At 37.5% G+C, this 13,521-nt stretch overlaps 1 protein-coding gene across 4 annotated transcripts in view; it reads left to right on the forward strand.

Moving 5' to 3' along the window:
• Positions 1 to 13,521, forward strand: part of LOC135494139 (uncharacterized) — a 231,908-nt gene that overhangs the window by 173,447 nt on the left and 44,940 nt on the right. Inside the window, exon 10 of one of the 4 annotated variants that reach the window (XM_064781944.1) lies at positions 8,505 to 8,711. The exons of the other annotated variants lie outside the window; for them this stretch is intronic. Within the exon in view, the coding sequence (XP_064638014.1) occupies positions 8,505 to 8,511 (7 nt within the window). The 3' untranslated portion in view covers positions 8,512 to 8,711. Of the gene's footprint in view, positions 1 to 8,504; positions 8,712 to 13,521 lie in introns of those variants that run through there. 4 annotated transcript variants of the gene reach the window in all.

Below are 13,521 nucleotides of genomic sequence, written 5' to 3' on the forward strand. Positions count from 1 at the left end.
GATTAATTTTAAAACTGGTCTAGCTGATTTTATTTTTCCTCACCTGATGCAATTAAACTGTAAGTTATCTTGAAACTACACCTTAGACTACATTATCTTAGAATAGTATTTTAAGAGTATACCTGCTATATTGGTATATCTTCAATTCAAGTAATATCATCTGTGATTACATTTACTATCATGGAGTACATACTATTTTTATCGTGGAGTACATACTGTTTTTATCGTGGAGTACATACTATTTCTATCGTGGAGTACATACTATTTCTATCGTGGAGTACACACTATTTTTATCGTGGAGTACATACTATTTTTTCATGGAGTACATACCTTCGTGGAGTACATACTTTCGTGGAGTAGATACTTTCGTGGAGTAAATACCATCGTGGAGTAAATACCTTCGTGGATTACATACCTTCATGATATACATATTATTTGAGAATACATACTATCTCGGAGTATGCTGTCTCAATTCATCCCTGCAGCACAAGAGGAGCATAACCTTGGCCAACAGAATCTAGGATTTTTACAAATACTTTATTAGACGTGCTATTACACATATCTGACGTATTCTTCCCTCTGTTGCGATACCATAGAAAAGTGGTCGACATGGGTATAACATTGGAACAATATCGTTTAGCAATTGGATTGCATCATTTGTCAGTTTTAGCTCTACACTATGAAGAGATCAAGCAAAGTATACAAATAGCATTCTATACAATCATTCATAAATCCATGTTTAGATTTTATTTTCAACACTATAGACAAAGACGTACCTTGAGCAGTGTTTATTGCAGTCCTATCCTGGCAAATACTGCACCAGTCATTTGTAAAATCCAAATTGCTACATTCAAATGATGTGGAAACAAACCCTGGCCCACAAAATTCAAAACATCAGAACAACCAGGGTATGTGTCAAGCACAAGCAGACTATCATCAAGGGTCTGCAATATTCTCTGAATTTTCGCGTGGAAAACAATGTGTCCCAACATCATTGATTGCCCTCTTAGTCTTATATTCAACTGTTAAAACAATTGATCAGTGGACAACATTGGATTTGAATTTTGTTTATAATATTGGTGATAATCTGTATAAGAATGTTAGAAAAACTGTTCACCATGATTTTCTGTTCCATCTGAACTTCCCAATCAAATTTTCACCGAGAATAATTGTATCAAAATTCAGTATAAAAATTCAGTATTAGGAACTGTGAGTCATGGAAATACACCAAATTTGCTTAGATTAGATACAGCAATCAATACAGTGTTTTGAAAAGGTGTCTAATATGTGTAAAAGACAGCTGTATGGCATTACAACTGGAAAAAGAAAAGTTCTTTTTGTTTGATTCCCATGCAAGATCTCCTTTTGGTACTATTGATCCTGATGGTAAATGTGTATTGCTCCAGTTTCCTGATTTCACTACATTGTGCACTCAGTTAGAAAGAATTTCTCTTTCATTAACTGGTGATTCTGTTGTGCAGATTGAGATGACACCAGTTCAGTTGACAAATATAAAAATCCCAAGAAATCTCAAAGGTAAATCTATCTTTACAATTCCAAATCCACCATCATGCAATAAAGTTATTAACAGTACCAATGTCAGATCAGATATGTCAGATACAGATACGATAAGAAATGACAGCCACAAGTCAAACGCAAATGATGTGTCACTTGTAGAAACGCATCAGTCCAGTTTCACATTTCAGCCGGTTGACAACATATGGCAAGCCTCCCATCTTGCATCTCTAAACATGCAGCCACATTCATGGCTAACATTAACGAACCAATACAAATGTTGTGACTTGAAATCTTCATTTCCTGATCAGTTGAAGAAGATTTGTCCTGATGGCAATTGTTTTTTTCGTTGTATACATTTGCTCTCTGTGGTTCAGAATGCAACCATCATTTAATTAGATCATTTATTGTAGATCATATGATCAATAACTGGGAATTGTTAAAGCCATTCCCTGAATCAAATTTCCTGACATGTACAAATCCTCAGCAATATTTGACCAGGTCTTCAATGTACTCAGATAAAGTTTGGGTAACTTCCTATGAAATAAATGTAACATCCCATTTTCTACGAACTGATGTCTACATTTATCACTAAGAAGTGTCACAGTGGAAGTGGTATAGATACAGTGGTCAAACTGTTGACTCTTCTTTGAAACCCTGTAGAAAGGCAATATATTTGAGTCACACTGGCAGTATTCATTATGATTATGTGCTCTCAATTAAGGAAACTACATGTAATATTGCTAGTCACCAAGTCAAAAAAACACTGATAATGTTGGCCTACAGCATTTGCAGCAAATTGACAAGGAAATCAAAAGGCAGGCAAGATTGATAGAAGAAAGCAGAAGATGAAAAACTGAAGGAAAGCAGACTGCACATGCTGGTAACCAAGAAAAGGACACCCCTGATACAAAAGACATATCTACATTTAAACCAGCAGCACAACATTAAAACAGTGCAAAAAACCAATATCCTCCTAAGAAATTACTCGACCCACAAGTTAGAAAAAAACAAGCTGCCTGTCATAAGAAATACATGCAAAGGGCTACGTGTGGTCCTGATTGTCAAGAAAAAAAAGCAATCCGCAATAGGCAGTCCATAAAAGCAGCTAGACTTGATCCAAAATACAGAGAAAAAGAAGCAGCTGCAAACAAGCAATACAAAAAAACTGCCAGACTAGATCCAAAATACAGAGAAAAAGAAAAAGCTGCAAACAAGGAATATAAGAAAACAGCCAGATTGGATCCAAAATACTGAGAAAAAGAAAAAGCTGCTGACAAAGAATACAAGAAAACAGCTAGACTTGGTCCTGAATTCAGACAACTTCAAAACCAACATCAGAGAGAAAGACAAGCACAAAAAAGAAAAATGCATGGTACAATAACTCCACATTACAGCATACCTGCAAAAATAAAAAAAATAAAAACATGGATGAATTAAATCAATATCTGCAGGAAACCATAAGAGATGGACTGGAATATGTTTGTCTGGTATGTAAGCAGTTACATTATTACCATAGTGTAAAACTTTGTTCTTCTAAAGAGAAAAAATCACCTATGTTAGGCAAATGCGCTCCTGCTCTAAAGTCTGAAACAGATGAAGAACACTGGATATGTCATACTTGTGCAAGGTACATCAACAAAAATAAGGTTCCACCATCGTCTGTTTTCAACAAAGTGACATTTCCGCATCAACCTCATGAATTGAAGTTGCATCCTTTAGAAGAACGATTAGTATCGCCCCGTATTCCTTTCATGCAGATACATGAACTACCTCGAGGAAACAGTTTCAAATTCATGGAAATGTTGTTAATGTACCAGCTGATGTCAGTAATACTGTCACAATGTTACCAAGGCAGCTTGATGACAATGCAACAATCCCCATCAAACTGAAGCGTAAAAAATCATACAAGTCTAATACTCGAAAACGTGCGCCCAAACAAGGTAAGACAAGCAGTTGCCTGGCTATCTGAAAACAGTGAATTATTTCAAGAATATGGAGTTCAACAACTTGAACAAGAAATGGGATGAAAACCAAACAAAATCTGTTACACAAGATGTGCCACATGAAACAAAAGAGGATGAAAATGAATCTGACAACTGGTCTGAAATTGATGAGAAAAATCCTCAACCCTGTGCTACAAATGTTGATACTTTAATGATGGAACAAAGCCCACTTGATAAAACTGGTGAAGAAATTATATCTTTTGCACCTGGAGAAGGAAATACTCCAATGGGAATATTCATGGATAAGGATTTAGAATTCTTAGCTTTTCCAACAATTTATTGTGGTCAGGGGCGACCAGATAACACAGCTAGACCTGTTCCTGTACATTATAGCGCAATATGTTAAAGTGAACTGAGAAATGAAGACAGAAGGGTTGCAGGGTCCATCTCCAATATATTCTTCAAATTAAAGAAAATGCAGACTAAATTGATTCAAGACATTGCTACAACCTCTCTCAGAAAATGTCAGAAAAAAGGAAAAAACATCACAGTGGGGGATTTAAAAGGTGGCAAGTTAGATGATTTAATCAAACTAGATGAAGGATTCCGTGTACTGAGAACACTGCGTGGATCCCCAGCATATTGGGAGAGATGTAAAAGAGATATTTTTGCTATGATCAGACAGCTAGGAATTCCTACCTTCTTTCTTACTCTGTCTGCAGCAGAAACCAGATGGAAACATCTCCTCAAAATTCTTGGTAAAATAGCTGATGGAAAAGTCTACACAGACGAAGTAGTTGGCAATTTTTCTTGGGATAAAAAGTATGAATTGATTTCAAAGGACCCTGTGACATGTGCAAGGCATTTCGACTTCCAAATAAAAAAACTATTTTCACTAATTCTTCCTCATGATTTACAGCCATTAGGAAAACTTGCGGATTACTTTGGACGCATAGAGTTTCAACAACGTGGTAGTCCCCATATACATTTGATGATCTTGATTGATAATGCACCTAAGTGTAGCTAGGTCATTTTGTATTTGGGCCTCAGTTTTTGTTACACCCTTTGTAGGCTTGTAGGCCTGTGACCCGATTGAACTGAGCCTCAACCTGGTGTCACAAAATTCCAACATGTCTTCCATGACCATGTTTTTCTTCTTCTCCATCTAATTTTCAATTTTGTTCAACTTTAAGGTGATGAACCTGGCTATGCCTCCCCAAATGGTCCAAGCTAAATATTACTAAAATCCCCCTGTTCTTTATTTCGTAGGTAGTAGGCCCACATCTTTGTAATTTAAGAAACTAAGTAGAGAATCAGCATGACTGTAGTGCTTTGTATGTAGTGTATGCTCCTGAAGCACACCCCATACAATACGGGATTCATAGTAAAAAGTGCAACATTAAGAAATAAACACCACAAACGCATATCCAGACGTGTTGTAGTTATAATTAGGGTATCGATCCACGATTTTCGGTTGTTACATAAGTATGGCATTGATAAAGAAAAAGAAATAATTGCATTCATTGAAAAATATATATCATGCAGTGGAATTAGCAATGATGATGATTCCCTCCCAGTGAATCTCCAAGTGCACCGGCATTCACGAACATGCAGGAAAAAGGGAAAAAAGATTTGTAGGTTTAATTTCCCTCAGCCACCTATGCCATATACGTGTATTTTAACACAATTAACTACTGATGAGGATCAGGATATGAACAATTTAAACAAGAAGTACAAGAAGATCTTCACTACACTGCCAGACCTGAAGGACACAAACATCAATTTCAAAGAATTCCTGCAAAAGCTGGATATGTCGGAATCTGAATATATTCTAGTTGTACAGTCATCAGTTAAGAAACCTACTGTCTTCTTGAAAAGACAGGTTCCAGATGTTAGAGTTAACCATTACAATCCAGATATCCTGAAACTTTGGAATGCCAATATGGATATACAATACATTATGGACCCATATGCATGTGCCATGTATATTGTTTCTTATATGAGCAAGGGTCAAAGAGGAATGAGTGACTTGATGTATCAAGCATGCAAAGAAGCCCGCCAAGGCAAGCCCAAAATTAGACAACAAGTTCGGCATATTGGAAATAAGTTCTTTAACAATGTTGAAATCAGCAGTCAAGAAGCCATTTACATACTACTGCAGTTACCTCTTAGACATTCTTCGAGAGGTTTCATATTTATCAACGCTGCTCCTGCTGAGGAAAGAACATTCTTACTTAAAAAACAAGTTGATTTAGAACATTTACCAGATGACTCCCAAGATATATCAACAGATAAAGAAGTTCTGCCAAGATAATCAGATACATTCGTTACAATAAAGAATCTGATACTGAAAAGTTTTACAGGGAACTGTTAATGCTGTTCTATCCATGGAAATTTGAATCTCAAATTAGTGCACCTTTTTCAACCTATCAAAACAAATATGAATCTGTTAAGGAATCAGTTGATCTTGTTGCAGAACAATATGGCCATAACATAATGGAGATCGAGGCAGCAGAACGCCAAATACTAAACAATGATGAGGAATTACATGAGGAATGGGCAAAGATTGCACCAAATACAACTTATGACAATGCTAAGGATGAAGAAATAGGCCCCATGCCCAGCACCTCACATGCTGTATTCTCACCTGAATCAAATGAGCAATTCAAAAAATATGATGTTGGCTTGGACATAGGGTTATCAAATTCTTCTTCTACAGAAGACCTATTAATTAAGAAAATGAATGAAGAGGATTACACAGAACTCATGCGTAATCTAAAACATTTGTTTATCACCACTTGCACTGCATCAGGAAATCAAGTTCTGCCATTCCTTTTTATACATCTTGTTCAGGTGGAGCAGGCTGTGGAAAAAGTTTTGCAATGAGAGCACTGTTTCAGTCATTACTACGACATTTCAATACTCTTCCTGGAGAAAATCCTGAAGACATCAAAATTCTCCTTGTAGCTCCAACTGGTAAAGCAGCCCACAACAGAAATGGAAACACATGTCACGCAGCATTCAAAATTCCAGCTTGTCAAGGATTCAGTTACAAACCACTTACTTCAGAAGTTCTTAATACTGTCCGTTGTAAGCTAGGTAAATTGCAAGTACTTTTAATTGATAAAATATATAAATGGTTGGAAATGGAATGTTCAGATTCATTAATCAAAGATTAAAAGAAATAAAAGGAAACCAATTGCCATTTGGTCGTGTTAGCATTGTTGCATATGGGGATCTTTTCCAACTTTGTCCAGTTTTTGATGGATACATTTTTGAAAATTTAAAAAACGACTATGGCCCATTAGCAACTAATCTTTGGATTGATTACTTCAAGTTATTTGAATTCAAAATCATAATGCGACAAAAAGATGACAAGGAGTTTTTAGAACTACTTAACCGCCTACAGGAAGGAAATCACACATCTAATGATATAGAGATAATCCAAACTGGAATGTTAATTGATGCAAACATAAATTCAGAAATTCATAACACCACATATTTAGTTGTTACAAATGCTGCTGTAAATCAGATAAACAATGACGTTTTTATAAAGACAAAAACAAATAAATCGGTCAGCCACAGTTATGACATAGTCATTGGTGATGTAAGTCAAGCTGTTTAAAAGAGAGTCATTGAAAACATCCCCAACGATGCATCCAAAAAAATGAGACTTTATACTCAGTTGAAACTTGCTGAATATCTTCTATATGATATTACAACCAACATTGACACTGAAGATGGCCTCACAAATGGTGCTTCTTGCACTCTTCGGCAAATACCATCAACCACTCAGTCATCATTACTGTGGGTAGAATTTCATGATTCTAAAATTGCAAGGGACTGGCGCCATAAACACTCAAATTTGTACAACAAAAACATCCCCAACAACTGGACCCCAATCAAACAATTATGTCGCCAGTTCATGTCATGTGCTTCGTAACCAGTTTCCACTCAGACCATCAACAGCTAAGACAGTGCACAGAGCTCAAGGTGACACTTTAGATTCTATTGTCATTGATTTTCAGAATAAAACAATCGATCATATTCATTATGTTGCATTAAGAAGAGCCAGAAACTTAGCCTCCATACAAATTGTCAATTTCCATGATAACAAAATAAGTATAAATAACAGTGTCCAGAATGAAATGTACAGACTACGAACTGAAGTTATGCTTCAAGTGCCCCTTCAACGCATTCACAATTTACTAAAGGACCATTTCACAATAGTCTTCCAGAACATACAGCACCTGTCCAGTCCTATAGAAGATGTCCACAATGTCTTCAGTACTCTTTGTGGTAATTTTATAAGTTTTGTGGAAACACATCTACTGTCGTCTGTAGCAACAAATAAAGTGCACCTTTCTGGATATGAACTATATTGAACAGATGCAGATAAAACAACTTCAGTTCATTGTCATGGCATTGCCACTTATGTAAAAACAGAACATCAAGACAATTTCTTTGTCAACTATACATCTGCATCTAATGGAATTGAAATTAATCATTATCAAATTAATTTACATGATATGAACATTCCTCAACTCAACATTGTTATTGTCTACCGTTCCCCTTCTGTACCATTCCAAAACCTGATTAAAGCTCTAATATCCCTATCCCCTATTTTGCCAAAACATCATCCTCTTGTTAGTCTTGGAGATTTCAATGTTGATATCCATGACCAAAACCATCAAAATGCTGAAAAATTGCTCTCTGTTATGTCCAAAAACTTTGACTGTCATTTCCTTGAAACTGAACCTACCACAAAACTCTCAACAACTATTGACCACATATACACCACCTTTCCCAAAGAACACATATCATCTGGTGTTCTCCTGACTTACTACAGTTACCACGAGCCAGTGCGGATTGCTATCAAGCCTTTCCATTGAAGTATTAGAACAGTGCGTTGTAGGGGTGTAAACATTGTAAACGGAGTATGTTGTAACGAGATTCAACTGTACTTTGGTTGCCACCTATTAATCTTCATGTAATTTCGCAGAAATACCTAATTGAGGTATTTGTTTTTTTCTATCTTTACAGATCATGATCACCCTCCAAGTATTGAGAAAACTGAAATCTTCCAAAGGCACCAACATCAACAAATTCCTGAAATGCTGCATCATCAAAACTACTATGCCAATAGAATACAAGACTGGAAATTCTATGGAGATGAAACGTATGAAGAAGGCTGTAGTAGCCGATCCCACAGGTTTTTCACCACTAGTCAGCTATGCACCAGACCATTTTGCCAAGTTAAGGGAAGGACAGTCCGTGATACTCGCTAACTACGCCAAATATTCTGACATTATTATGACAAGAATATCTATGGGCGGTTATTACCGCAAATAAAGACAAACCAAAGCAAAGACACTTGTGTAGCATATCAAGGACACGTAGATTGATACTCCTGGGTGGTTATTACCGCAAATAAAGACAAACCAAAGCAAAGACACTTGTGTAGCATATCAAGGACACGTAGATTGATACTCCTATGTGTGCCACATCAAAGACATCTGGACCATACACCACGTCAAAGATAACGATGCGAAGTCAACAGGCGGCGCCACCGTCTTGGGAAAAGTAAAAACGATTTCGTCGTTTTTGTTGATATAGCGACTAGCGGGAAAATGCACGTGTTGTTATGTCACTATTGCATCTCTTCGTAGTAGACTGTCGTATTTTGAGATCCCCTTTCTTTTCAACATCATCAATCATACTATTGATAGAGATAAGTTAGAAAACTGTGTTAACCTCCTTCAACAAGTTGTTGGAATAATGGGGAGAGAGGTGGCGAATAACAACAATAGGCCATGGGACGAGTGTGAAAAATGTGAAGTTCCGTTTGACAAATTAGCAGGCAAATTGAAAACAGTCGTTTTTGGGTAATATGGGGGTGCTGATTTCAAAAATCAATTTTTCTCCCGCGTAAAGTTGCACATTAAGTCAGAAATGATACCCTAATAAGGCTTAATGGTCCCAAAGTAGGGGTCAAAAAGTTGATGTCATCGAAACATGTCAACATGGGTATCAAAATGAAGGTCTATGGGGGTACTTTAACATTGCATAGTTTTTGGCCCCCTTAACGAACCGTGGGAGCCCCCCAGGGAGGGTCAAAAAGGGCAAAAGTGGTAACTTTGACCCTGTCCCACGATCTTCATAGGGACTATAAATGGATAAAAACTGTTTTATTCGACAGTACTCACATAGACCTTTTCATAGATACCCATGACGACACCCTTGGGCAAAAGGTTTTCGAGATCTTAAATTTGGAGCCTAAAAAGGGGTCAAAACTACTATCTCGGCAACCCTTACCCCGAGAGTGTTGTCATGGGTATCATTTTGAAGGTCTATACGATTACTGTCAAATAAAACAGTTTTTATCCATTTATAGGCCCTATGAAGATCGTGGGACAGGGTCAAAGTTACCACTTTTGCCCTTTTTGACCCTCCCTGGGGGACTCCCACGGTTCGATAAGGGGGCCAAAAACTATGCAATGTTAAAGTACCCCCATAGACCTTCATTTTGATACCCATGATACCCATGTTGACATGTTTCGATGACATCAACTTTTTGACCCCTACTTTGGGACCATTAGGCCCTATTAAGGGTCTCATTTCTGACTTAATGTGCAACTTTACGCGGGAGAAAAACTGATTTTTGAAATCAGCACCCCCCCCCCCCATATTACACAAAAACGACTGTTTTCAATTTGCCCGCTAATTTGTCAAACGGAATCCTTGTTCTAGACACATTTTTGCCACTCGTCCCATGGCCTACAACGTCAACAGGCATACGGCCGCCAGCAATCTACAGTGGCGCCGCCTGTTGACTTCGCATCGTTATCTTTGACGTGGTGTATGGTCCAGATGTCTTTGATGTGGCACACACAGGAGTATCAATCTACGTGTCCTTGATATGCTACACAAGTGTCTTTGCTTTGGTTTGTCTTTATTTGTGGTAATAACCACCCAGGAGTATCAATCTACGTGTCCTTGATATGCTACACAAGTGTCTTTGCTTTGTTTTGTCTTTATTTGCGGTAATAACCGCCCATAAATATCCAAAATAGTGAAAACAGGCCACATCGACATACCATTGGAAATACTGAACGCTGCCGAGAAAATCCTCTCCACTTCCCCCACCCCAGTAAGCCCAATAAAGGATGTGCTTCATTCGCCAGTCAAATGCCTAAAGTCAATTCAAGGAACTATCACCCAGGTAATGAAGGCCCTAAAATATGATTTGTGCAAAATCATGATGAACTTTCCATAAACTTGAGAAAATATCTCTTATAAAGTAAAGTTAGATTTGTGAAAGATCATGGTGAACTTTCCACCATAAAAGTTGTCTACAGTGCATAACTTTAAAAATCATTGATGAAAATAACATAAAATCAGTATCCTAACAGTCATGACACTTCAAGCGTACAAGCTGTTCACTAATTCCTCTGAATTAGAAATTCTTCACCATATTTTGTACCTGTATTAAACTAACCACACATTTCTAACTTCAGGATGAGGAACCCCACGAGGTGATGGTCAGTAACACACCAACTAAAGTTCGAAACCTCACAGTTAAGGATGACTCCGGCTCAATCCAAGTAGCCCTCTGGCGCGAGGAAGCCACCAAAGATGTGCATATCGGAGAATGTGTCACCATCTATGATGCAAAAACGTCAAATCGTAGTGGCATCACCAACCTGAATGCCAATTCCCAAACTGAGATAGAGGTAATTAAATGCATGTATAGCACCTTGTACTCTTTGCTTATCATTGGATTGTAACACAATGTTTCTAGAATTAGATCTATGCAGTTTCAAAACATCTAAATCAGCTGATCATTTCTTGCCTATCACAATATGTGTCCACTTGCTGACAGACAACTGAACCATAACAACTTGTGGATGCTGTTTTGACTTCCTCTTTCTGTTATTCAGTCACTGCAAGTTGTATGCAGGTTGGCAGGTTGAGACGGACTGGTTCTTCACTTCCTTGCTGTCAGCCTATTGTCAAATCTCAGTTAATCAGTGCTTAACTCTTTCAGTGCCATTTAAAAATGTACCATATAGGTGCACAACAGCTAAAAAACAAAGACATTCATTGATCTTCAGCATATTGTGTACCATCTCTCATCTCATGCAACAATTAAATGTTCAAATCCTCTGCTTTCAGAAAACCAAAATGCCTGAAACAACTGCAGAAATCTCATTCATTGCTGTGGACGAAATAACATGCAATACAACTACTTTGCTAGATGACTCCCTCAGCGGATTCAAAATATCAACATATTCTCTCAAGAACTATTTATCTATTGAAAGTGAAAATCCTTCAGAAGTAGAAGAGGCACTATTGGCATTACTACCTCTGAATATCACAGTAAAGCATGTGCAGCAAAATATCACAGACACAGTTACTGTTGACCAATTGTAAACAAGCCATAACCGTTTCCGTTTATTGTTGCCATATGTGATGCTCTCTGGAAAAAAACTGGTTTAAGTCACTCTGAACTTGGCAGGTTGAGACGGACTGGTTCTTCACTTCCTTGCTGTCAGCCTATTGTCAAATCTCAGTTAATCAGTTAGACTCGGATTTACAACAGGCAAACAACGGGGAAATCAACAACCGGTTCGTTTCATCCTACAATTTCTTTTCAATGTCATCTTTCATACAATCAAACCGCTGTATACTAGTTTAGTAGTAATTTCTTTGGTTATTATTCGTTCAATCAAACCGCTGTATACTAGTACTAATTTCTTATCTTTCGTACAATCAAACTGCTGTATACTAGTAGTAGTAATTTCTTTGGTTATCTTTCATACAATCAAACCGCTGTATACTAGTACCGGTAGTAGTAATTTCTTTGGTTATCCTTCATACAATCAAACCACTGTCATGATGAACAGCATTTTCTTTTTATTGTTCCATACTTATTTTTGTATACTTCATAATTCATCATTTAATTACTGTTGATTTCATATTGATTATCAATCATCCATACATGTACGTATTAATTTATCAATCACTTGCTGGACAAGATAATCATTTTTGATAAAAACTAAATCTTATTTTTCAAGAATATCTTTGTCTTCTTTACATTGTACATTCATGCATATCAGCCCTAGAACAGTACCCATCCAGGTGCAACCCTTATGAAAATGCTCTACAATAGTCGTACTTCCACCTATCATAAAACCCCGTGTTTTTTCAAGACCCGTGTCTTCGCCGTGTGTCAAAAAACCCGGGGCGCACTTACACCTATCAGTGGTGTTAGATAATGGTTAATAGCCCCGGCGACAGGTGCGCTGTAGGAAGGGGTGCTCTCCTGTGTTTCTTACCCGTTGGAGGGGAATTTCGAGATTCATTAGAGTTTAATGGCGACCACCACAAACCGAAGTTAAAATGCGATTTTCTGTTGAAAAAAACGTTCTGTTCTATGTGAAGACGATACTTTCTCGAAAAAACAGTGCTTTGGAGAACCTGCCATGTTCAACGACGGCATCGAAGCGTAGAAAGTCGTTGTATATGGCGTACAGGCGAAGAGAACTGCGGAACTTCATGATGATGATCTTCCAAATGATGATGCTGTTGATGAATCGGACAGGTTATGACGATGTTGTCGGTCTGAACGTATGCGTTCAACGAGGGATATGGGTGAAAGCCAGGTCAGGGCACTTCTGGCGAGAGATTGTCCTTAAGACATGGACCGAAAAGGATTGGCATGAAAATTTCAGGATGAAACAAGGGACATACAACGTACGTATCAAACATGACACTGCACCATCAGACCATGCATATGCCATCTGCACCATATGCTCATGCACTTCGCTGTTGCACATGGTTGGTCTCGCTGTTCGGTTTGTTAGGTAGTAGGCACAACCTCTATCATTATCAAGAAAGAAAAGTAGATATTTAAAATAATCAGCAGTATAATATTGAAACTAATCACAAACATCAGCAGACATCGGTACATTAGAATGAAATTTACAAGTTAAACTACTTGAAAAGCATCATCTGTTGTGATAAACTATGCTATGCAACTTGACTAAACATGCTAAAA

The sequence above is a fragment of the Lineus longissimus genome, chromosome 9 (assembly GCF_910592395.1).
Source record: "Lineus longissimus chromosome 9, tnLinLong1.2, whole genome shotgun sequence".
Classification (NCBI taxonomy): Eukaryota; Metazoa; Nemertea; class Pilidiophora; order Heteronemertea; family Lineidae; genus Lineus; species Lineus longissimus.